We start from the raw sequence: 25,084 nt of genomic DNA on the forward strand, positions 1-25,084 counted from the left end.
CGAGAGGAGGTGATTGGCAGGAGGCGGTCTCCCAAGTACGCAGATCCACTACCATGAAGGGCTTTGTAGGTAGTAAGAAGCACCTTGAAGCGCACACGGAGATCAACAGGTAGCCAGTGCAGCTCGCGGAGGATAGGTGTTATGTGGGCGAACCGAGGTGCACCCACAATCACTCGCGCGGCCGCATTCTGGACTAGCTGAAGCCGCCGGATGCTCTTCAAGGGCAGCCCCATGTAGAGCACATTGCAGTATTCCAGTCTAGAGGTCACGAGGGCGCGAGTGACTGTTGTGAGAGCCTCCCGGTTCAGGTAGGGTCGCAACTGGCGCACCAGGCGAACCTGGGCAAATGCCCCCCTGGTCACAGCCGACAGATGGTAATCAAAGGTCAGCTGCGGATCCAGGAGGACTCCCAAGTTGCGAACCCTGTCTGAGGGGTGTAAAATTTGGCCCCCCAGCCTGAGCGATGGAACACCAACCAAATTTTTGGGAGGGAAACACAACAGCCACTCGGTCTTTTCTGGGTTGAGTACAAGCTTGTTAGCCCTCATCCAGTCCCTAACAGCTTCAAGTCCCTGGTTCATCACGTCCACCGCTTCATTGAGTGATACTTCTCCATGGCCAGTGTTTTAATTATGGTCTGCCGTGATTTGGAGAATATTTCTGGCCATCCTGAGTTTCATCAATCCCCCCCCTGCTCACAATTAAGCTTTGAAGATTATATATCTATATGCTATCTGTTCTGATCCCCCCCCCCCTTCTCCGTTCAGGAACGAAAGCCAAACAGACATACAAAAGAATGTTTTAATCAGTCCCGGCTCTTGCTGGCTGCGAGCCCAAAAGAAACAAAGATAATTGCTCTGGCAAAAGTCCTATAACTCACAAAACACTGCAAACAGGATTCTATATATCAAGCCATTTATCCAAGTTGGCTTCTCTCGATTTGTGAATGCGAACGAGGAACGAGAACAAGAACATTGACTCCTGCAACCAGGCGTGGCACCAACAGTTCCCTTTATACTCAGGAGAGGATCCCAATGACCAACAGCTGCTCGCAATCGTCTCCTGTAAGTACTCAGTTGTTCCTTCTGTCGAGTAACCCTTCGACGGGGTGCATCCTGCAACAACTCACGAGTGTTTCCCTGAACACTCCCTCTGATCCAAGGCTCCGCCGCCACCTGGTGGCCAATCAGTCTCTCCTCGCCCTGCTCGGAGTCGACACCCTGTCCAGGGTCCTCCACCTCCTCCAAGGCCGACTCATAAGCCCTCTCGTTGTCGGAGTCTGGCGGCAGCTCCAATGGCTCCTGCCTGGCCACAACACTATCAATATATACATTTCAAGGATAAGGTAAAGGTTCCCCTCGGACATATGTGCTAGTTGTTCCTGACTCTAAGGGGCGGTGGTTATCTGCATTTCAAAGCCAAAGAACCAGCACTGTCTAAAGACGCCTCCGTGGCCATGTGGCCAGCATGATTAAATGCCAGAGGTGCAATGCTGTTACCTTCCCACCAAAGGTGGTTCCTACCCTGTTTCCCTGAAAGTAAGACCTCCCCAGATAATAAGCCCAATCGGGCTTTTGAGCGCATGCACTAGAATAAGACACACCCACCCCCGCAAATATGATTTTTTTTTAAAGGAGACATGAAATGATGTGACTATTCAGAGGGTTACTAATTAAGGATATAAACTTGTCTCTTCAAAAGACGGGTAAGTGGTAATGTACAAATTAATGGACAGGCCCTTCTCTTTCAGCATTACACTATTAGTTGACAAGCGAGGGAGGGGGACCTCTGAAAACCCATGGACTATGATTTCCATAAGAAACACATGATTGGATACTGTAGAAGAGCTTTCCCCAACTTGGCATCCTGCAGAAGGACCGGGACTATAACTTCCAAAAACCTCATTTGGTAAGACTGATCGTGCTGAATGTAGCGAAAAACAAAGCATGTAGAAGGATTTGTTTTACTGTAAAAGAAACTGCTACTCTAAATTTTGTTTTGTGAATATCTCAGAATGGCATTTCCTTCATGGCATGGGTCCAGGTTACTTGAGGGACCTTCTCGCCCCACTGGGATTGGCAGTCCGTCTCACCCCACCCATGTTGGCAGTTAGAGGCATGCGCCAAGTCCCATCTGCCCAAGTATTCCAGCTAGGTGTGTGTGTGTCCAGGAGGAGGGCCTCTGGAACAGGGGTCTCCAACCTTGGCAACTTTAAGCTTGGCGGACTTCAACTCCCACAATTCTCCAGCCAGCTGGCTGAGGAATTCTGGGAGTTGAAGTCTGCCAGGCTTAAAGTAACAACTGATCCCCATTCCCCCTCTCTGTGCTCCTCCTCTTCCCATGTTCTTTAGGTCTTAATGTTATTTTAATTATTTAGGTTTTAATTGAGTGTGTGTGTGTGTGTGTGTGTGTGTGTGTGTGTGTGTGTGTGTGTGAGAGAGAGAGAGAGAGAGAGAGAGAGAGAGAGAGACGAGGTGGTGCAGTGGTTAAATGCAGCACTGCCGGCTACTTCAGCTGACTGCAGTTCTGCAGTTCTGCGGTTCAAATCTCACCGGCTCAAGGTTGACTCAGCCTTCCATCCTTCCGAGGTGGGTGAAATGAGGACCCGGATTGTTGTTGGGGGTAATATGCTGACTCTGTAAACCGCTTAGAGAGGGCTGAAAGCCCTATGAAGCGGTATATAAGTCTAACTGCTATTGCTATTGTAGTTTTCTTTTGTCAGAGCACCGGATATGCCAATATGCGAGAGAGCATACTGCTTCCCTTTTGCCTTTCAGCCCCAATCCAGGAGCCTTCCAGACATAAAAACCATTTTATGTTGCATTTTTGCTGAGAGTGTGAGTGTGTGTGTGTGTGTGTGTGTGTGTGTGTTTATACAAGTGTGTTCGTGTATACATGTGATATATAAATATGTATGTATGTATATATGTATGTACATGTGTGTGTGTCTGTGTGTCTGTAAGCCTCTAAGTCTTACCCTATGGTAAGATAGGCAGTCAATACATTTTATAAATAAAACAAATGGCATTATGAAGGTAACATCCTGCCTCTGTCAAATGCTTTACAGTATGATTGCTCCTGACCCACAATTATTTTCAGTCCCAAATCTCCAACTATCTCAGCTGGAGATTTGGCAAAATGGATGAAGCATATTGCCAGTAAATATTAAAGAGTGGATGGCAGATGTTACCGAAATCTCTCTGTGGCTAATTTTTGAAGGTATGGAGGAAAAAAGACAGTTTTCAATTCAGCCAAAGCTATTAGTCTTATAAGGAAAGCATTCTAATTTGTGGCATAAAATAACATGCTAATGACTGACATACATAAAAAGATCCTCATAGAATGGCTTAATTTGCTCCAACTAAATAGGATGTGAAAACTCAATGAATATAATTTTTCTTTCTTTCCAAATTTAAGCAGGCAGAGAGCTCTGTAATGGTTGAGGGTAACAGAGGAGTTGGTTAAGTTGGAATTTCAATCCAGAATTCTCACTTGAGGCACAAATGACCAGGCTTAAATTATTCTATTTCAGACACACTGTGCAAGGACCCATTTCTTTGGAAAAGGCTCCAATCAGAGGTGGTATTTAGCCAGTTCTGACTGGTTCAGGAGAACCAGTAGCGGAAATTTTTTTAAAGAAAGTTTTTTATTTTTATTCTTCATACATACGTTCACAAATCTACATTCACATAGTTATTATTAATTTTGTGTGTTATCTTTTAACATTTATAACAATTCATTTCTTCATCTAAAAATTTAAACATATAATCGGGATTGCTTTACCTGCCATCCCATACATCCATCTTGTTTTTACCACAACCCTACTTTTTCTTCCCTCTCCTTTTCTCCTTCCTTCCCTTCTTCTCTACTTTCTTCTTTCCTCCTCTCCTTTCTCTTTTCTTCTTCCCCTTCCTTCACCCCACTGCTCCCCTCTTCTTCCCCTTCCTGCCCTCTCTCCTACTCTTACTTCCCCTCCATGTCTTCCTCTCCTAGCGGAAATAGTTTGGAGAACCGGTAAATAGGCTGGCCCTGCCCCTGATGCCTCCCAGCCTCATCTCAAGGAGCCGAGGTGGCGCAGTGGTTAGGGTGCAGTACTGCAGGCCACTTCAGCTGACTTGTTATCTGCAGTTCAGCGATTCTAATCTCACCGGCTCAGGGTTGACTCAGCCTTCCATCCTTCCGAGGTGGGTAAAATGAGGACCCAGATTGTGGGGGTGATATGCTGACTCTGTAAACCGCTTAGAGAGGGCTGAAAGCCCTATGAAGCGGTATATAAGTCTAACTGCTATTGCTATTGCTATTTGATCTTCTTTTGTTGCCCTGAACAGGAGAACAGAGCTGGAAAGCAGGTGAGCGGGGTGGGGAGGGAATGGGGATTTTGCAGTATCCGTGTGCCATCACGGTCCTAGGATGAAATAAACTACCAAACAGGACCACAATCCTAGACATTCTTTGTTAGGAATTTTCTGTGGCAGACATAAGGCATCTGTGACCCTGCTGTGATTGTGGTTGATATGATGATTCCACTGCAGGATGGAAGTCACTACACTGAAGGTTATTTACCATGCTGATTCAGGTTGTGGGTTGATTGATGTTTTTCAACTTCCTAATTTAGGATGCAGTGAATGTGAGTGATGTAATGACCATGTGGCTTCTCTTCCAAAGTGATGGGTAAAATCTGGGACTCCCTCTTCCTAATCCAGCACCTTAATCACTATATACCCTGTTTTCCCTTAAATAAGACCTCCCTGGATAATAAGCCCAATCAAGCTTTTGAGCGCATGCGCTAAAATAAGCCCTCTCCCGAAAATAAGCCCACCCTGAAAATATTGCAACACAACAGCAGCCATGAGGTGACTACACTCGCTGCCTCCTGCACCTCAAAAATAATAAGACCTCCTCGAAAATAAGGTTAAGTGCTTATTTCGGGGGTCAAAAGAAAATAAGACCATGTCTTATTTTGGGGGAAACACGGTAGGTAGCCCTTAACTTGCAACAGTTCATTTACCAACTGTTCAAAGTTACAAGGACAGAGGGAGAAAAGTGATTTATGACCATTTTTCAAAATGGTCGCAAAATCCCCATCGTGAACTGATTCATATTTATGACCGCTGCTGTATCCCAAGGTCGTGTGATCACCTTTTGCGGCCTTCTGACAAGCAACGTCAATGGGGAATCCAGATTCACTTAACAACCATGCTAACTTATCAACTGCAGTGACTCACTTAACAACAGAGGCAAGAAAGGTCATAAAATGGGGCAACAACTCACTTAACAAATGTCTCACTTAGCGACATAAATTATGGCCTCCGCTGAGGTTGTAAGTCAAGGACTACCCGGATTATATTGTTTGTTTGTTTTTACTTTGTGAGATGCCGCAGCATTAAAAAAAAACCAGCTACAAGTAATAAAATACCCTGTTTCCCCAAAAATAAGCCCAATCAGGCTTTTGAGTGCAGGTGCTAAAATAAGCCCTCCCCAAAAATATTGCAACACAGCAGCAGCCATGAGGTGGCCCCGCTCGCCACCTCCTGCACCTCAAAAATAATAAGACCTCCCCGAAAATAAGGCCAAACGCTTATTTCGGGGGTCAAAAGAAAATAAGACCCTGTCTTATTTTCAGGGAAACATGGTAAATAGAATATTTTTAATAGATGTGATTAATAAACAAGTACTTTTAAAACAGAAAATCAAGATATATTTATTTTAAACAAATAAGGAGATTTTTATTCTGTTTTTCACTACCATGTTTCCAACTAGCTGCCCAAAATGCAATTTCTTCCAACTTATAGACAAAAAAAAAAAAGCAAAGTCAGCTAATTTCCCTTAACCTTGTGTCTCCCCACTAAGGAAATTCTAACTGTGCTGAAAAAAAAGTTAACACTGGAGAAACAGATAAACATCACTGCAAAGTCCTCTAAGCTATTTTCCCCGAACATTTTAATAGAAGACAGGAAACCCTGACACAATTTAAAATATTGTTATCATGTCTTTTGGGGGGAAAAAAAGTATAAGACACACAAGAGCGAATTAGGGAAGCAGACTGCTCAAGAGCAGTAAATTACTTATGAATAAAATATAGTAGCAGACTTCATTTTCTACGCGGGATGCAAATGGCTCCTTGCTTGTAAAAGGGATATGATTTTATTTGAGCCCTGGCCAACCGTAGACACTGCAGTAATAACAAAAAGAATAACCAGAACCCATTTTCTTGGGCTAATTATACAAAAGTTTTAAAACTGTTTCTCTACTGGATATTCATTTACCGAAGGGCTATTGGAACTTTCAAAAATATAAATATACATGGGCTGGAGGTATACAATGGAAGGAGATGAGATGGTATTCCGCAGTACGAAGGAGGGGCGAAGAAGAGGCAATCAAACTATTATCTAAAGCACCTGAGGGCAGGACAAGAAGCAATGGGTGGAAACTAAACAACGAGAGAAGCAACTTAGAACTAAGAAGAAATTTCCTGACAGTTAGAACAATTAATCAGTGGAACAACTTCAGAAGTTGTGAATGCTCCAACACTGGACGTTTTTAAGAAGATGTTGGATAACCATTTGTCTGAAGTGGTGTAGGGTTTCCTGCCTAAGCAGGGGGTTGGACTAGAAGACCTCCAAGGTCCCTTTCCAACTCTGTTATTCTAGTCTATTACACTGAACATCTACGTTGGGACATTTCATTTTTCTTGCTTCAAATCAGTTACAAGTATAGGCCTCCCAACCGTGCTTTTTCACGAGGCAACTAGACTTTTCCTCGAAGGCATTTCGCTTCACATCCAAGAAGCTTCTTCAGTTCAGAACTGAAGAAGCTTCTTAGATGAGAAGCAAAACCTTTTCAAGGAAAAAAACAAAGAAAGCCCAGTTGGCTCTTGAAAAAAGCATCTTTGGAACAACCAGGACCTGGATGCCTGAGAATCTCCGTAGACCAGCACAGATTTCAACTAACTGAATTTCAGTGAGGTTGCATTTTCCATGTTGCTTACAGAGGAAGTGTTTCACTACTTATGGCCACAAATGTTCTGTTTACATAGAAGCAGTGGTGGGTTTCAAAAATTGTTGGAACCTACTCTGTGGGTGTGGCCTCCTTTGTGGGAGTGGCTTGCTGCCCATGTGACCGGATGGGAATGGCTTACCACCCATGTGACCGGATGGGTGTGGCTTGCCACCCATGTGACCGGATATGAAATTATGAATTAGTACTTAGGTCGGTCCAAGTAGCTATTCAGAAGTTAGTGGTTAGAAGCCATCGTAAAGCAAGATATGGAATTAAAACCAGAAATATTTTGTTGGCTATTTGAAAGGGAGTATAATATATATTTAATTTTACACATGTTAGCAGCTGCTGGAATTGTGTTTGCACAACAGTGGAAAAACAGAGATATGTAAATGACTAAATATTACAATGTGCAGGAATAAATAAATTGACAATTAAAATCAAGAAGGCTTTGAATACTTTTTCACGTGGGACTGGTTTTAGCAGTTGCCAACTAACGGAAACAGAAATTAGAAATCCAAAAGTATGAAAGAAAATACCAATTATGTAAGGAAAGGTCCCTAAAATGTATAAGGAAATATTACTAGATCATTATTAATGCGTAGATAACTGCGGGACATTACACACCCACCAGTGGTGATTTCAAAATTTTGGGAGCCTCTTCTGTAGGTGTGGCCTGCTTTCCGTGTCCACTGGTGGAACCTCTTCTAACCGGTTCGGTAGATTTGACGAACCGGTTCTACCGAATAGGTGCAAACTGGTAGGAACCCACCTCTGCATAGAAGGTTCCATTAGACAAATAGAATAGATCTTACTCACAGGGCACTCTACTCAGGAGGAACCACCACTAATTTCTTATACCCAAGTAAGTATCCACCTCTTAGCTCCACTACGTAGATAGATCAGACCGGGGAACCAACTCCAAAAGAAGACTAAAATTACTTTTTATTGAGACTGACTATTATAACAGAATCTTGCAAGCCTGATTATGCTGTACCTGCTCTTCTTTCTTACAGAGGTGTTTCTCTGAGCTGCTTTCAAACGCTATCTATTTTGCACTTCCGGCCCCTTTCCCTAGGCCTGTGATGGCGAACATCTGGCAAGCGTGGCACACAGAGCCCTCTCTGTGGGCATGCACGCCATCGTCAGTGGCTCTTCTGGTTTCCAGTGCACGCATGCGCGCTGAACAGCTTATTATTATTATTATTATTATTATTATTATTATTATTAATTTGTTTGTTTGTTTGTTTGTTTGTCTTGTATGCCGCCCACTCCCAGAGGATTCCGGGCGGCTCACAAAAGACAAGGGAAAGGGAGAAACGAGACAAGACAACATATTAAAAACAAAACCAACATTCACAATTTCCGTGGAGGTAGATGCTTCTCAGCTCCCCCCAGCCTGCTGGAACAGCCAGGACTTAGTGGCTTTAAGGAAGGCCGGGAGGGTAGTAAGTGTCCGGATCTCAACAGGGAGCTCGTTCCAGAGGGCCGGAGCTGCAACAGAGAAGGCTCTCCCCCGGGGAGTCACCAGCCGACATTGGCTGGCAGATGGAATTCGGAGGAGACCTAACCTGTGCGATCTAATTGGTCTGAGAGAGGTAATCAGCAGGAGGCGGTCTCTCAGGTACCCAGGTCCGATGCCATGTAGGGCTTTATAGGTAGCGACCAGCACCTTGAAGCGGATTCGGAGACTAATCAGTAGTCAGTGCAGCTCGCGGAGGATAGATGTAACGTGGGTGTACCTTGGTGCACCCACAGCTGGTGTTCACACGCTCCAAAGTGTCGGAAACCCAAAGACCAGCTGGCGGATGGACATGCGCATGCCGTTAAACCCAAAGACCAGGTGGCTGACGTGTGCATGCATGCGCTGGCCACCTTATCTTTGGGTTTACAGCACTCCAGCATGCGTGAAGACCAATGCCATAAACCCGAAGAAGAGGTGGCTGGCTCGCATGCGCACCAGCCAACTGGTCTTTTGGTTTACGGCGCTTCAGCATGTGTGCACATTCTGGTTTGGGCACTCAGTGATGAAAAGGTTCGCCATCACTGGCCTAGGCCAGTGGTTCCCAAACTTGGCAACTTTAAGACTTGTGGACTTCAACTCCCAGAATTCTCCAGCTGGCTGGAGAATTCTGGGAGTTGAAGTCCACAAGTCTTAAAGTTGCCAAGTTTGGGAACCACTGGCCTAGGCAATAGTTCCTGGGTGTCTTTATCAACTTCACTTTTCTCATCCTCAGTTTGGATTGCAGCGTTAAAGTGTGGGTTCCTTCAGCTGCATTTGTTTATATAACCAAATTAATAGCTGCAATTATGGCCGCATACAAATAGCTCATTAGTATTCCATGTTCCAATAAAGGTAAATTTATTCTGTTCTTGTCCTTCATAGTTAAATTCACTAAGAGCAGCAACAGATTATTTTATTGGAGGAAGAAAACAAACAGGCCATTACAGCTCAGGACCAAGGAATAAGAGTAAAGGAATGAAAACTATGCTGCGGATTCTGATTTCATGTCAAGTCCCTTGTTAAGGTAGCAGGTGAGCACACCAAAAACAATTTGTATCTCTCCCAGAAGCCAAACATCTACACTTGAAATAGAATAGAATAGAATAAAGTAACGGAAGGGACCTTGAAGTCCTTTTAGTTCAACCCCCTCCTTGGGCAGGAAACCCTACACAACGTCAGACAAATGTTATCCAACATCTTCGCAAAAACCTCCACTGTTGGAGCATTCACAACTTCTGGAGGCAAGTTGTTCCATCGATTAATTGTTCTAACTGTCAGGAAATTTCTCCTCAGTTCTAAGTTGCTTCTCTCCTTGATTAGTTTCCACCCATTGCTTCTTGTTCTACCCTCAGGTGCTTTGAAGAATAGTTTGACTCCCTCTTCTGTGTGGCAGCCCCTGAGATATTGGAACACTGCTATCATGTCTCCCCTAGTCCTTCTTTTCATTAAACTAGACATACCTAGTTCCAGAAACAATTCCTCATTTGTTTTGGCCTCCAGTCCCCTAATCATCTTTGTTGCTCTTCTCTGCACTCTTTCTAGAGTCTAAACAGGTGGATAATTTAACACCAACACAGCAAAGGAAGGACAAGAAAACATCAAGAAAACAGATAGGCGCTATCGCCAAAAGGAAATGACAAGGATGGAGAATATAATTATCTTCATGTTCCAAAGAAGTAGTAGTTGTATTGGGATTTAAATTAAGCAAAAATAGGAGAGATGGCCTGGATTCCAGGTACTCCCTTGCAATCCAGTATTGTAGGTTTGCACAATGCAGGCTATATTCTGCTTCTGCACACAATAGGCCATAATCTTCTCTCACTTTCTAACTCTAGTAATTACACTTTTCTGATAACTGGCATATGGCCTTATCAAGAAAGTGAACTGAATTGATTACTCATTGTAAATGCAAGTAACGTTAATCAAATAACATTGATTAAATGTGGTGCTTAGTTGCCCAAGGGTACAATCATGAGGAATTTGCATTATCATACAGCAAAACACCCGTACTGTGAATAATGTCAACTACATCCTTGTCTGCAAATCATTGACCAATATAAAAGATGGCTGAGGACAAATTGCACTCAACACATTTTAATAAATATGAATTGGCAACACACTTAACCATTGGCTAAGGCAGTAATGGCTAACCTTTTCCGGACCGTGTGCCCAAAGCACGTGTGTGGCCCCTATGCATGCACCCCGCCCCCTGCATAAAGTGCCCCCCACCCCACACGCATGCAAGTGTGCACCCTGCATGCCTATAACCCTGCGCAGGCGAGTGCGCCCATTCCATACCCACACCCAGTGCATACACACGGCCCATACCTGCACATGTGCACCAGAGGCCCAAACACCAGCTGGCCGGCGGGAGGTACGTGCGCATGTGCAGCAGAGCTGAACTGGGGGGATGGCTCGTGTGCCATCAGAGAGGGCTCTGCGTGGCACCTCTGGTGTGCCATAGGTTCGCCACCACGATGCTAAGGTATAGAAAGACTAATCCTATTGTTCCTTTCCTCCACTTTCCTCATACTCCATTGCCCTGAGAGTTCTTCATTTGAATGGAAAGCATTAGGGTGTCCACACCCTACACAACTCAAAGAAGGTTTCATTCTTAGTGGGATCAATATCTCAGTTTCAGGGACTTTTTGTACTAGGTGACATTTCAGTCTGATCGGATAAGCTGTTTATAAAGGTTCTATGATATCAGAAGCTCAGTCCCAACATTTTATAATCACAAAACTGCAAAGAGCAGCAGAACCATCGAAAGGCTTGAGGCTGCTGAATTCATTATGCAGCATTATTTTTTTAAAAAAAAAATGCATGGAACAGATCAACTCATTCTCGTAAAGAGAACTTGGCGTGCTGCATGTCGTATCTTTAAACTCTTTAATTCCACAGCAAGGATTTTACTGGAGGAACAAGCATCTCCCTCTCTTTATTCTTCTTGCCACAAGGAATGTTACCACCTATAAAGCCACCTATAAATGTTACCACCTATAAAGCCCTTCATGGTAGTGGATCTGGGTACTTGAGAGACTGCCTCCTGCCAATTACCTCCTCGCGACCTATTAGATCTCACAGATTAGGCCTCCTCCGAGTTCCATCTGCCAGTCAGTGTCGACTGGCAACCACACGGAGGAGAGCCTTTTCAGTAGTAGCTCCGACCCTTTGGAACGATCTCCCCGTGGAGATTCGTACCCTCACCACCCTCCAGACCTTCCGCACAGCCCTTAAAATCTGGCTATCCCGTCAGGCCTGGGGTTAAAGATTATAATCCGCCCCCACCCGAATGATGAATGTTGTTTCTATTTTTAATTGTGTATTCCCCTTCCCCATAAGTTGTAAGCCGCCCTGAGTCCCCTCAGGGAAAAGGGCGGCCTATAAATAAACTTATCAAATCAAATATCAAATCAAATGTTAACATGGGAACGGCTCTTCTGATGCCTCAGCCTCTTTCAGTTGTGCTATTCTGAAAATCAGACCTAATAATGCCTGTGCACAACAGAAAACGGGGAAATCATTTCCATATTTATAGTATTGTTTCTTCTTGCCAACAGACTATTCACCTGGCCAAATTGGTTGTTTTCAAAACAAAAACACTGGCAGACAGGTTATTTACTCTCTTTGTACAGGTGTGCGTTTCTGTACAAGATGGTCAGTTCTCTCAGCTACATGCACAATAGTTTTCTGTGATAAATATAGCTGACCAGCAATGCCCTTGTTGCCTTCTGGACTCACTATCTCAATACCTTTGGGCATCACAAAATTCTACTTGTTTGATCAGCAACTGGGAAGGGAGGAACAAAAGGTTTTCCCCAAAAATAAGACCTAATGGAAAAAATAAGCTCTAGCATGATTTTTCAGCGTGCTCGTAATATAAGCCTTACTCCAAAAATAAGCCCCTGTTAAGATCATCAGCCAGACGCATTTACCGTATATTTTCCTGAAAATAAGACCTAATGCGTCTTTTGGAGCAAAAATTAATATAAGATCTGGCCTTATTTTGGGGAAAATACAGTTAAGTCTCACCTCCCCATTCAAAGATGGAAAGTTAGCTCATGTAGCAAACTGATGCACAGGCAAGAAATGCCACAACTCAATGACAGAACAAAAATGCTAGCTTCAGTAGGATTCTGTTAGAAACTATGGTGATCCCCTGCGTGACCCGACAAATGCGCGAACGTCAAAACCGCGCCAACAAAACCGCGCCGCTAAAACCGCGCCGCTAAAACCGCAATGTCAAAAGCGCGCCGACAACAGCGCGCCGACAAAAGCGCGCCGACAGAAGCGCGATTTAAGTTAAGGTAAGGTTTAGGGTTAGGTTTAGGGTTAGGTTTAGGGTTAGGTTTAGGGTTAGGTTTAGGGTTAGGTTTAGGGTTAGGTTTAGGGTTAGGTTTAGGGTTAGGTTTAGGGTTAGGTTTAGGGTTAGGTTTAGGGTTAGGTTTAGGGTTAGGTTTAGGGTTAGGTTTAGGGTTAGGTTTAGGGTTAGGTTTAGGGTTAGGTTTAGGGTTACAGCGCGCTTCTGTCGGCATGCTGTTGTCGGCGCGCTTCAGCGCTCATTCGTCGGTGCGGTTTTGTCACCGTGGTTTTGTCACCACGGTTTAGTCAGGTGCGCTTTTGTCGTTCGCGCATTTGTGGTGGAACCGATCCCCTGTTGTTGTTGTTGTTGTTGTTAGCGTACGGTGTTGTTACATAGCCAAGAGCCCACAATGCTACTGCAGAATAGCAGTTTGGCTTGCCCAAGGTAGCAGCCCTGTTATAGGAAATGCTTGTGCATTTCCCAAGGTGTATCACAGATGGGCGAGCTGGCTTCGCACCAGAGAAAGAGAGAAGCAGCTCTTCCTGCAGTGTCTCCCAAGGTCTTCTCCCTTCCTGAAGGTGCCTTGCAAGTGGGCGCCAGAACTGAGAAAGTTCAGAGCGGTCAGGAATCTGACTGCCTGCACAGAGCACCAGCTCGTCACCCCACCAAAGTGGTAGCTATCTATCTACTTGCATAACATGTTTTCAAACTGTTAGGTGGACAGAAGCTGAGGCGAGTGACAGAGCTCACCCTGCCATGCAGAGCTAGGGCTTGAACCACCAGAGCTGAGACCATCTCCAGCATCATTAAGCCACAACGTGCCTCTGTGATCCCCAGTAGTCATTGTAGGTATGAAATTACGGGGATCAGGGCCTGACTTGAATCTTGTCCATGAGTTGAGGCTGCTTCTTAAACACCTAAAAGAGTTTCATGATGTGTCTTCTGCTTATCGAAGAGGCTAACACGGAGTTAAAAGGTGAGCAAGAAGAGCAGGAGTCGTAAAGGCTTGGTAAATATAATATTTAGCATATTTGGAGCTGATGTGCTCTGAATTTTAATTTCCATACAAGTTTTGTGAGATTTCAAATCTTTCCAGATAGAGAATTTAATGATGCACATATAATTCTTTTCCTGCCTTCACGGGGGCCAAATGCAGAATATGTGCAGTTTTCCCAGCCAAATGACTTAGAACAAGATAGGGAGAGAATACTCTCAACCAGACAGAATCAGTGATGCTCTTTCCACAGCAGGATAAATGACAAGAGGGCTGACGCCAAATCCAAAATTGACAAAACAGGAATGTTTCCAAGAGAAAGAAGAAAAGAGCTTGTTCATTTCTGATATACATCAGCCACAAATGGGACCCAAAGAAATCATCTAAAAATGGAGAATTGAATGCACACTGACAACAACTGTGAGCCTGATCAAATCACACACAAAAAAAAAGCATTGTTGTTATGGCGCATTGCACAATCAGCCAGATGTCTAGACTGGATTTGACATTTTTATCCACCTATCAAGTCCTTCTCAAGGACTTGGGGTAGGCAGACGTTGTTTAATTGTAGAGAAATCGTTGCAGGATGTAAGCTGTTCCAAGCAAAGTTGCCTTTTGCAATTGACTGATGGTGACTTTGTCAATGCCGATGGTGTTTAAGCGGTAATAAGAGATCCCTTCAAACTCTGTTTTTCTGTATTTAGAAAAAAACCCCACCTGAAATAGAAAGAGTATGGAACAAAAACATGTACTTACTTGACAGGACTGTTGTGAGGAAGATATAATCAGAAAAGGAAATCAAGCCACATTCTCCAAGGGCATAAAAGATGCTGTCTTCATCTGCAAACTTCTCACGTTCCTGGGAAATTCTCTATTTTAAAAGATTACGAATACCACAATCCCAAGAGAAGAAAAATATATTTAATTAATAACACACCACAGCTTTAATACTCTATTATTATTATTGCCATTATTCATTTTCTAAATCCCTTCTATTACCATTCAGATATCTTTCCAGCCTTTAAATCTGTCAGATGGGCTTTGGGGGGGTTAAAATATTAAAACCAAGTTCTCTTCTATCTATACTTTTACGTAAATTTTGGTCTTTATTGAAGTCTACATCCTTTTGAGTAGAGGAATTATTTCTAACTGAGCAGGCTAGGATTGTGCTATTAACATTTTCAATCCAAGGCAAATCAAGATATGCCTTGTTTCTTTCTAACTTTATAAGTAGGTAATTTAAAGCTTCTATCTTGCCATTTTTAATACATAGTGATCAGAAAGAATTAACTGATGTCTGGTTTGGAGAGTTTTTATACTTCTATGCACAGATAAAATACTGAAGGTTACAGCACTTGAATTTAATAGCAGTGTTGCACTATATGAACATTTCAGGAAACCAGAATTAATAGTACCAGGTATTTTCTAAAACTGCAAAACTTAACTAGCTTTGAAGCTTTGCAGACATGATTTAAAGGATTTATCTTGGCTATGATTTTTGGTGAGGCATACATAATGCAAAACTCTTTTTAAACAGCAGGACTGGGAAATGATAGCTAATGAAAATAAAGATAAAAGACCGAATCTAATCTCAGTGTCATGATTAAGAGGCCACAGTTTATCATCAATTGGTAATTGTAATGCAGACAAGACTGTTCTGATCCAACAATTTCTTTTTTCTCTCATTCTATCCATAGATTTAATTAGTAAACTAAAAGCTGTTAAGTCATTTTGCCTTCTGAAGTTTTAAAGGCCAAAAAAAGATGCAAAAATTGGGTTAGAGAGGCTGAGTTCTATCATTTTAAAATAGCTATTTTTTTTTCAGAAGTATCAGAAGATATTAGAAGACAAGCACCATACACTCACACACGCACGCACACAGAGAAGAAGTAGAAATATTAAAAAGTGAGTTGTGGTTAATGTATATGAAACATGCAAGCACGGGAGCACATAAATCACAAGCACAAATTTAAGAGCGGTATTAGGGAACAAAAGACACCATCAACAACACACCAGGGTCCAGTTATACAACTGTCCCCTATCGGTTACCTCTGTCTAGCGAGGATCCCATCATATATGAGATAAAGGAAAGACAATTTGTTAAGCAACAACAGTTAAAGCACATTCACATCATCATCTGTTGCATTTGAAGAGCAAGGAACATTTGAAACGATAACAGTCATAATTAAGAAATGTAGAGAAGGCATTGATTAGAAACTGAGATAAGAGATTCAGATGCTGCCTGATGCTATCGTTCTATTTCTGTCTGAAGTACCAGAATTGGAGATAAAGCCATAATAAAAGAAAGTAATCATACTGAGAGAAAGGATAATTAACAAGCCAGGGGTGAGTTGCTACCGGCATTACTGCCTGCTCCGCGCACGTGCGCATTTGCACCTAAAAAAGGTATGCACATGCACACAACATTAGAAAAGGGGGGGGATTAAATTTTTGCAATGAAGATTGTTCTGCGCATGCACAGAACCAAAAAATCAAGATGGTGCTGCTGGTTCAGGGGCATGGCAAGCCGAGTTACTACCTACTTGGCTGAACCGGTCCGAACCGGTAGGAACCCACCTCTGCACCAAACATTGTGAAAACATTTTAGGGAGTGTGAGATGTAGCAAAGTTGTACTTATTCTGCAAAATACTGATACCAGTATTCACTCATTATATTTATGAAGTCTTTGTTCTCTGAACTTGGTGGCTTTCAAACAATAAATAACAGCCTAACAAATGAACCACCAAAGAACACCCCCACCGACAGGGCAAGTTACTAGTGTATAAAAAAGAGCACTCCCTTTTAGCACTGATGATGTTACCTAGGTGGGTAATGAAACAACTGCAAAAAGAAAACCAAGCTCAGAGAGCACCAAGGACCCCACAAATATGTCGTTCATGGTTGAACTACAAATATTCTCTTCTGTCGGTGTCATTATATTTATTCTGACAAAATCAAAAGGGAAAAGCTACATAAGGATATTGTATGTCCAACATTTACACATACAATTGACAACATCTGGAAAAAGATTTGAGACTCACTGCTCTCTAGGATTAATGAAAACTGTACCTAAACTCAGAACTCTGTTGTTTACAGTATTATAATTTCAAGACTGGGTGATCATACTGTTACTACTCCTGTCTCTTGTCATTTTAGTATCTCCTTAGCATGCAACTCTAACTGTAAAGAAAGTTCCACTGAAATGAGATTGATTTCCACTGAAGTATAGATTGCAGATTGAGAGAGACAGAATTTAAGATTTTGAACTCATTTAAAGGCATTCTGTTTGTAAAACGTTAGGCCCAAACAATATTTATCCCAATCATGATTCACAATTTTTATTATGGCACTCTGTATCTTTCTTTACATTAGGAGTAGTAAAAATATGTATCTCATACAGCATATACTACTGCTAAGAATATCCACTTCACATTATGGAGTTCTAAATATCATAATGAATGAGCTTCTGACACTTTGATGCAGTTTTGTGAAATCGATTAATGCAACAGGGATGTCAGTAATTCAAACACATTCTATTATAAACCAGTTTCTCTTGTATAAGAATGTGTTTTATACCATTTCCCCCAACTATCATTTCAGCACAATGCATTATTACTCTTGAATCAAATGCAAGTTATTTAAAAAGCAAGCATGCAGGTGTGGTATCATCAGTGGTAGTAGTAACAGGGGTAGTAATAGTAGTAGTAGTAGTAAATGACATGTAGTTAATACTAAGTAGATTAGGCTTCTCTTAATGACTTGCCATTGACATCAGAAAGACTAATAGTACATTCTGCTCTACCCACCTATTGTAAGTCCTCTTTGCACCTGGATTCCAAATTCATTTCTATCTGTTATCAAATTAACTATTTTATAAAGTTCCCATTGATAAAAATGGAAGCATTACTGAAAAAAATGTGATGGTGATTATTTTAAAAAACAGTTTGACTTACTGAAAAGTTTTATATTTCCCCCAAATCGACTGAGTCTGTTCAATATTGTCTGAAGCTCATTGTCACACTAAGTAATTCAATTTAATTCATTTAGAATTTAAAATAATATTCCTAGAAAAATGAAAGTGTCTCTAGCCATAGGTTACAAGCAACTAGAAATAATTATAGTGTAACTGAATAGTATACGAACTCCCTTTTTATGACACTGTAATCTTTTAATTCGGGATAGAGTCCGGGTGACTGGATGGAGCTGAGCTTTTACTGGCCGGATGCCCTTCCTGATGCCAAGCAGAGTTCTCAGTATATTTTTTTTCTTTGCACCCTAGAAGAGAAATACCTGATGCTACCTAGGATTGAACTCCCAACCTTCCAAGTGGGAGGCGAGTGTCTTCACCTCTAGGCCACCATACCGCTCAGCTGAATAGTATATACCAACATGTAAGAGTGATGCATATATTCTCTCTACTGCAATACAAATATAGTCAAAGAGATGACCAGTTCAATTTCTGTCAGATGGATTTAGACTAATATTTCCCAAACTTGGCAATTTCCAGATATGTAGATTTCAGCCCTCGGAACTCTAATCAATGACCATCTAATCAATGAGTGTGGAATTCTGAGATTCCAAGTTCACACATCTGGAAATATGACAATTGGGAAACATCGGTTTAGACCTTTAATTAAATGAGGAATAAAAAGCAAATGCATTTTGATGACGTTGCTGTGTATGGACCAGGCAGGAAAAGAGAAGAAATGTTTTAAGACAGACTAAAGGCCTGATTGTCAAAGTGACAACAAATGTATTCATCTGTTCTAAAACAGAAGTTAATATTGTCTGATTGTTGTAAGGCATCACGTATATACTATACAGTATCATAAAGTACATTTACACACATAGCTGTTTCATTGTCCTCTGTATCAAGGGAAAAAAGGACTGGGGATTTTGAAGCTGCAATTAAATTCAAAATAGGATGGCCACATTTAACCTAGCAATTTATGGAAAGCTCGGTCATCACATGAACGAAGCCAAGCACATAAAATTGCAAAGGCTTTATTAAAGCACAGAGATTAGTAATATGCTTTCAGATATATGAATTATGAAACACCAAAGGTAAAAAAAAACATGCCAAATAATTATTTATCTCGCTTTATTTACTAGCACCACAAATTCAATTTCAGAAATTGAACTATAGCACATTAATATTATTAATCACCATAACAATGCCCATTACGATATACCCTTGGTAGGTGTGCATTCAATAAGCATATTTTGAATTTTTATCTGTGTCTCCAGCTTTTTTTCTTTTGCTTTTTTTGAGCATACATATTTAAATTGAAGGGAATACATTGCATAAATTAGAATCTATATTATTATTATTTTATTTCTGGCTTTAAAGAAAATGTGGATACAACTTTGTCCAAGCTAATTGGGAAGGAAGGAAGGAAGGAAGGAAGGAAGGAAGGAAGGAAGGAAGGAAGGAAGGAAGGAAGGAAAGAAGGATGGTTGCAGCCTATGGGGAGTTTCTGCTGGAGAAAATAATTAGTATTTTCTGATTTCCATTGTCTTACAATGCTTTGTTCTGCTCCAGAAAAAATAGTCTAAATGTTACCTACCACAACACAGTGGTAAAAGCTTCTAAGAACTAGAAGGGATTTGAGAAAAGTGTAATCCCCACCCACTTCTTCCTGTTTTGAAAATCTTGATGTAATCTAGTCTAGTTTGGACAAAATATGAGTGCAGATTGCCAGTAAGAGCACATCAAAACTATAAACAGATAATCATTTTACGAACACAGCTAGCCCTCAAATATTATAGTATTTTAACTTTCATATAATAATACAAAACATTTAATGAACAATGTCTGTATATCAAGAGGTATAGGGAACACAATTGCTATAAAATGGAGAATGACTACAAACTGATCATTTGTCTTAAATCATGAAAGAAAGCAGTGAACATTCAGTGATATTTTCCATGCCATTAATATTTACACTTCAATACTTTTTTTAAAAAAAAAGATAATCTTAAGCAATCAATATACTGTTTTTCCATCAAATATGTATTGTGTATCATGCGTGCCAGAACTGCATACATCTTAACAATTTAGATAATTTGTGTGGTCTCATCTGCCTAATTTGGGATTAAAGTAACTGAACAATCATTAGAAAAAATATGAATGCTTAAGATTCTGCGTATTGTATTTGTTGTAATATCATTCTCTTTCAATCCCCATTGACCACTTTCAGGTTAGCTAACAGCATAATGTACACAAAAGTTCAAGTAATCTCCTTTTAATTGGCAGCATATGGCTCTTAGGCACTTACTTGGATGTAAGTAAACTTTCACCAAGTCATCCCACTGAGAATTGCTTCTCAAACTGGAGTTGGGGGAATGTTGAAAAGGTAAAAGTTCCCCTCGCACCTATGTTCTAGTCGTTCCCAACTCTAGGGGGCAGTGCTCATCTCCATTTCAAAACCGAACAGCCAGCGCTGTCCGAAGACACCTCTGTGGTTAACGCTGTTACCTTCCCACCAAAAGTGCTTCCTATTTTTCTACTTGCATTTTTACATGCTTTCGAACTGCTAGGTTGGCAGAAGTTGGGACAAGTAATGGGAGCTCACTCCATTATGCGGCGCTAGGGATTCGAACTGCCGACCTTTCTGATTGACAAGCGTCCCTTTAGGGGAATGTAGAAAAGTTTAAAGGCAAAGAGAATTGTGTATTACGAAGTAAAACTGGATTAGCTAGGATGGGCACCTTTATAGGTATATTTTCTACATTCCAGGTTGTCAATTTCAACTGTTCATTAAAGGCATGTTGGCAATCCTGGGGGGGAAAAGGTTCTGTCTGCCTTAAGGATCATATCAATTTAAATCTAATTTTAATGAGGGAACTCCTGAAAGCAGCAACATCATTTTTTTTTCAGGTTTGCATGAAAGCTTGAAACAGATGGCTGCTTTAATGCATAACAGAGAGATGTTATGTCCATGAGAAATCCAATGGACAATTGCCAATAATTTTTCACATTGTGCACAACCCCAATTGGTATCCTTTCCAAGCTGTTATCCAACGGGTTTTTATCCAAATATATTTTAACATCCCTTAGTTTCGACAGATGGACAAGAGATGTACACCTTTGAAATCTCTTTTTGATTGCTCACTACCAAGATACCGTATATACTCAAGTATAAGCCGAGTTTTTCAGCCCACTTTTTGGGCTGAAAAAAGCCGCCTCGGCTTATACTCGAGTCAGTGAAAAATTTGCCCGAAATGGAGGAGAAAAAGGGGCGGGGCCATGCCGCCGGCGCCCCTGTGAGTTTCCCCTCCCTCTGTGTCAGTTTGCCGCGCAGCGCGCACCGCACCATCCCCCCTCCTCACGTTCTAATGTAATGCAGGACTGTCTTACGATTCCCCTTCCTCCCCCTCCTGCCGCTCTGCAACGATGTCCCACCTCCTCCTTGTTATGGCAAGCAGCCACATAGCGATGTCCCACCTCCTCTGGTACAGTGATCCAATGATAGGAATCACTGTGCCGTGTGTCATAGGAGGCAGGACATCGCTCCCGCGGCTGCACGGGACATCATCATCACAGCGGGATATCAGCATCATGAGGTGAGTGAAGTATTTCATTGAATACACCGCTAGTTTACTGTTTTTCTTTGAAATAAATATTCAAAAACATTATTGGTATCTGTTTTTATTTTTGAAATTTACCGGTAGCTGCTGCATTTCCCACCCTAGGCTTATACTCGAGTCAATAACTTTTCCAGTTTTTTTTGTGGTAAAATTAGGTGCCTCGGCTTATATTCGGGTCGGCCTATACTCGAGTATATACGGCACTTGAACGTTGTTGCTTCAAAATAACATGATCTAAATTTGTCTGTGTAAATAAGCACTCTCAACCTGAGAGTCTCAAAAAAAAAGAATGGGATCTTTAATTACCATAGGAATTAAGGAACTTAACTGATAATTATTTGAATCTATTTTGTAGTGATCAACAAATCCAGGAGAACAATTAGCTGGAAAGGTCTAATGGAGAAATTGTCCATTTTCCCTCACCCAAACTTTACATATATGATCAAACAGCACATGTTAAATTCAGACTGCAGACCTATAGATCAGGGGTGTCAAACTCAAGGCCCGGGGGCCGGATCCGACCCATGGGGTGCTTAAATCTGGCCCATGGGACTGCCCAAGAAATAGTGAAGGACCAGCCCACATTGCCTTTGCCAGAGAGAACGGAGCCCGGGTGGGCTACGTACACTCCTCCTGAGCTCCGTTTTTGCTGGCACAGGGTTGCAAGAGACCATCTGGACCTGCTTTCACTGGAAGAGTGGTTAGGACACCACAAGTGCCCCTGACATGAGTGATATCGAGCTGGCCATGCCCACCATGGCCCCCCAAGGTCAAACACAACCCTGATGTGGCCTTCAATGAAATCAAGGTTGACACCTCTGCTATAGATACCCGAAACTCCCATTACATAATGAATCTTATTTTGGACAATTACTGGGATGCACTACTGAATTGTATAACACGGTTCTGCAGTAAACAGGGTGGTGCAGCTAACTAAAAAGCATGTTTTACATTAGCAGAAAAATTGATATAATCCAGGAGATATTTTTTTTATTTTTTAAATGTATGGAGATGAGCATTTCTATGAAATACTGCAGCCTTAGTGGGGAAATCGCTTTGCAATGCCTTTGTACGGTAAACCTAGAAAATGAAGAAAAAATGTGCACAGCGCACATTTTTATAATTTGAGCCAAGGAAACATGTTTATTCCCGTGAGAAAAATGAGAACTTTTTTATTTTTTAAGGAACAGCATATGCAATATAGCCCCATAAAATTGACCTCATGATACATCGAGCTAGACTTGAGTTCCTGGTGGTTCTGAGAGGCTAGAAAGAGAAATGTGCATGGATACCTATCCCAGTAACAAATTAATTAACCATCGCCATTAAAAAAGCTGCACCTGAAATGCAAGAATTTAGAAGGCGAGCATTTTACTGTCCAGAGGAAAACAAGCCACCAATATCCCATGACCCTCCACAGGCAGCAGGAGCCCAGCAAGCAAGGGATGAGTCCTTCTAAAGAAAGCAAGAAGGAAAAAGCCTCTTTAAAAGGGACAGAATATATCTGATATTACTGGCAGATCTCCAATATTTCAGAAACAGTCCGCATTGGTCTCTTCAAATCACTTAAGGTATTTATCCTTTCATTGTACACTCTACGTGCAATATAGAATTTTGCAACTCAGAGAAGACCACCCGCTGGATTCTTCCAAAATTAATGTATCTTCAGGCAACAAAAAATAGCACACAAAAAAGTTTTAAGTGAGAGAGGCAATGATTTATTGATAACACGGGTGTAATTTGCCTCCACTGCTCTGTCGTGTTTTTGAAAAGATGCTACTGGATGTATTTTGAAAGAGAGCTACAAGTGCATTATCTCATAAGAAAAACAAGCTGAAATGTTAGGGCGCACCACACGTAGCAAAGATTTTCTTAAGTGTTAGCTATACACCAGATAGCCAAGAAGCAGTCTATCACTGAAGAAGTATCTCCAGCAAAGAGAAGACCACAGCTTTTACTAAGGAAGTATATTGATATGTCTTGTCTGTAGAGATTCTATTCTATTTTATTTATTTGTTTGTTTGTTTGTTTGTTTTTGTCAAGCATGTATAAGATAATAGATACATACAAGATTATGAATACATGAAATGAATACAAATAAATGGGGTTGTTAGGACAGGGACGGTAAGCGGTAAGCGTTGGTGCGCTTATGCACGCCCCTTACAGACCTCTTAGGAATGGGGTGAGGTCCACAGTAGACAGTCTAAGGTTAAAGTTGTGGGGGCTTGGAGAAGAAATCATAGAGTCAGGTAACGCATTGACAGTCTCATTCATCCAGGTCATGGTGTCCCAAAGGTGTTTTTTCAAAAGGCAACTGGACTTCCTTTGTTTTTCCTTGAAGACATTTCGCTTTAGAAGATTCTTGGATGAGGAGCTAAAGTTCTTCAAAGAAAAACAAAGTCCAGTTGCCTTTTGAAAAAAACACCATTGGGACATGTATACCTCTTCAATTAGCTGCCATAACTTCTCTCTCTCCCTCCCTCTCTCTCGCTCTCTCATCTTGAGAGAGACTTGAGAGATCGCCTGCTGCCAATTACCTCCCAAAGACCCGTTAGATCACACAGGGTCGGCCTCCTCCGGGTTCCGTCCACCAGCCAATGCCACCTGGCTACTACCCGGGGGAGGGCCTTCTCTGTGGCAGCTCCGGCCCTTTGGAACAAACTCCCCGCGGAGATTGGGACCCTCACCTCTCTTCAGGCCTTCCGGAAAGCCGTTAAAACCTGGCTGTGCCGGCAGGCCTGGGGTTGATGAGTTCCCCTCCCCTCTCGACTTGTATGGTTGTATGATTCTTGTTTATTTTAATCACATGTATTGTGTTTTATGTTCCCTTTTTCCCCCTTTGAATTGTTCGCCGCCCTGAGTCCCTCCCGGAGAAGGGCAGCATACAAATAAACTAAATCTTAAATCTTAAATCTTAACTTAGTTACTGAATTAATCTATTTCATGGCTTTTACAGATTACACTAAATCAGTGACTTGGTTACAGAATTGATACCCTGGAGGAGTTCTGCTCCTCATGCTGCTCTTGTTGACAATTTACCAATGGTTTATTTGATTCTGATTTTCATATACACCTATTTTTCATGCAATTATCTGCATATATTTCTAATAGCTTTTTTCCCCCTATTTCCCCAAACAAGTGACAGAAAGGAGAATTACTTAGAAGAATGTTTAACTCTGAGAGTATTATCCTAAATCCAATTCCATGAGATAGGATAAAGTGTGAAAGTTTGCTAATTTCACAGGGTTGATGTTAATCTATGTAAGATTCCATGCAAAAAAACCCCAGTGTTTCACGAGTATCATTAGCATCTATTTTGTCTGCTAATGTTCGCTCCTTAGAGCCTAAAATGTATTACATGAAGCTAGATTTAATAACAAACTGGGAGGTGATAAATTATTGCAATGGAAATTTGGTTAAAGCATTTTGTCCCAGATAGTGTTGCTAACTTGGGTGGATTCTTTTGAGAACGGGCATCAGAATTTCATTTTTTTAATGTGTGCCAGTTGTGTCCACAGAAAAAAAATGTCAATAAAGGTTATCTTATTTTATAATACTGTGCTTGCAGCTGTTGCAGTAGCTTCCTGCATTGCATTTGCACAGAAAGTTTGTTTTCAGTATAAAACTATGCCATGGCTCAGGGGTGGGTTTCTCGCCCCGTTCCAACCGGTTCGGTTGGAACGGGACCGGCGT

General features: G+C 41.6%; 1 protein-coding gene across 1 annotated transcript in view; it reads right to left on the reverse strand.

Annotated features, from left to right (window-relative positions):
* The window catches only part of MICU1 (mitochondrial calcium uptake 1), a 199,730-nt gene that overhangs the window by 90,997 nt on the left and 83,649 nt on the right, over positions 1-25,084 (reverse strand). Inside the window, exon 6 of the mRNA XM_032232122.1 lies at positions 14,557-14,671. Coding sequence (XP_032088013.1) covers positions 14,557-14,671 — 115 coding nt within the window. The remainder of the gene's footprint in view (positions 1-14,556; positions 14,672-25,084) is intronic.

The sequence above is a fragment of the Thamnophis elegans genome, chromosome 15, assembly GCF_009769535.1.
Source record: "Thamnophis elegans isolate rThaEle1 chromosome 15, rThaEle1.pri, whole genome shotgun sequence".
Taxonomy (NCBI): Eukaryota; Metazoa; Chordata; class Lepidosauria; order Squamata; family Colubridae; genus Thamnophis; species Thamnophis elegans.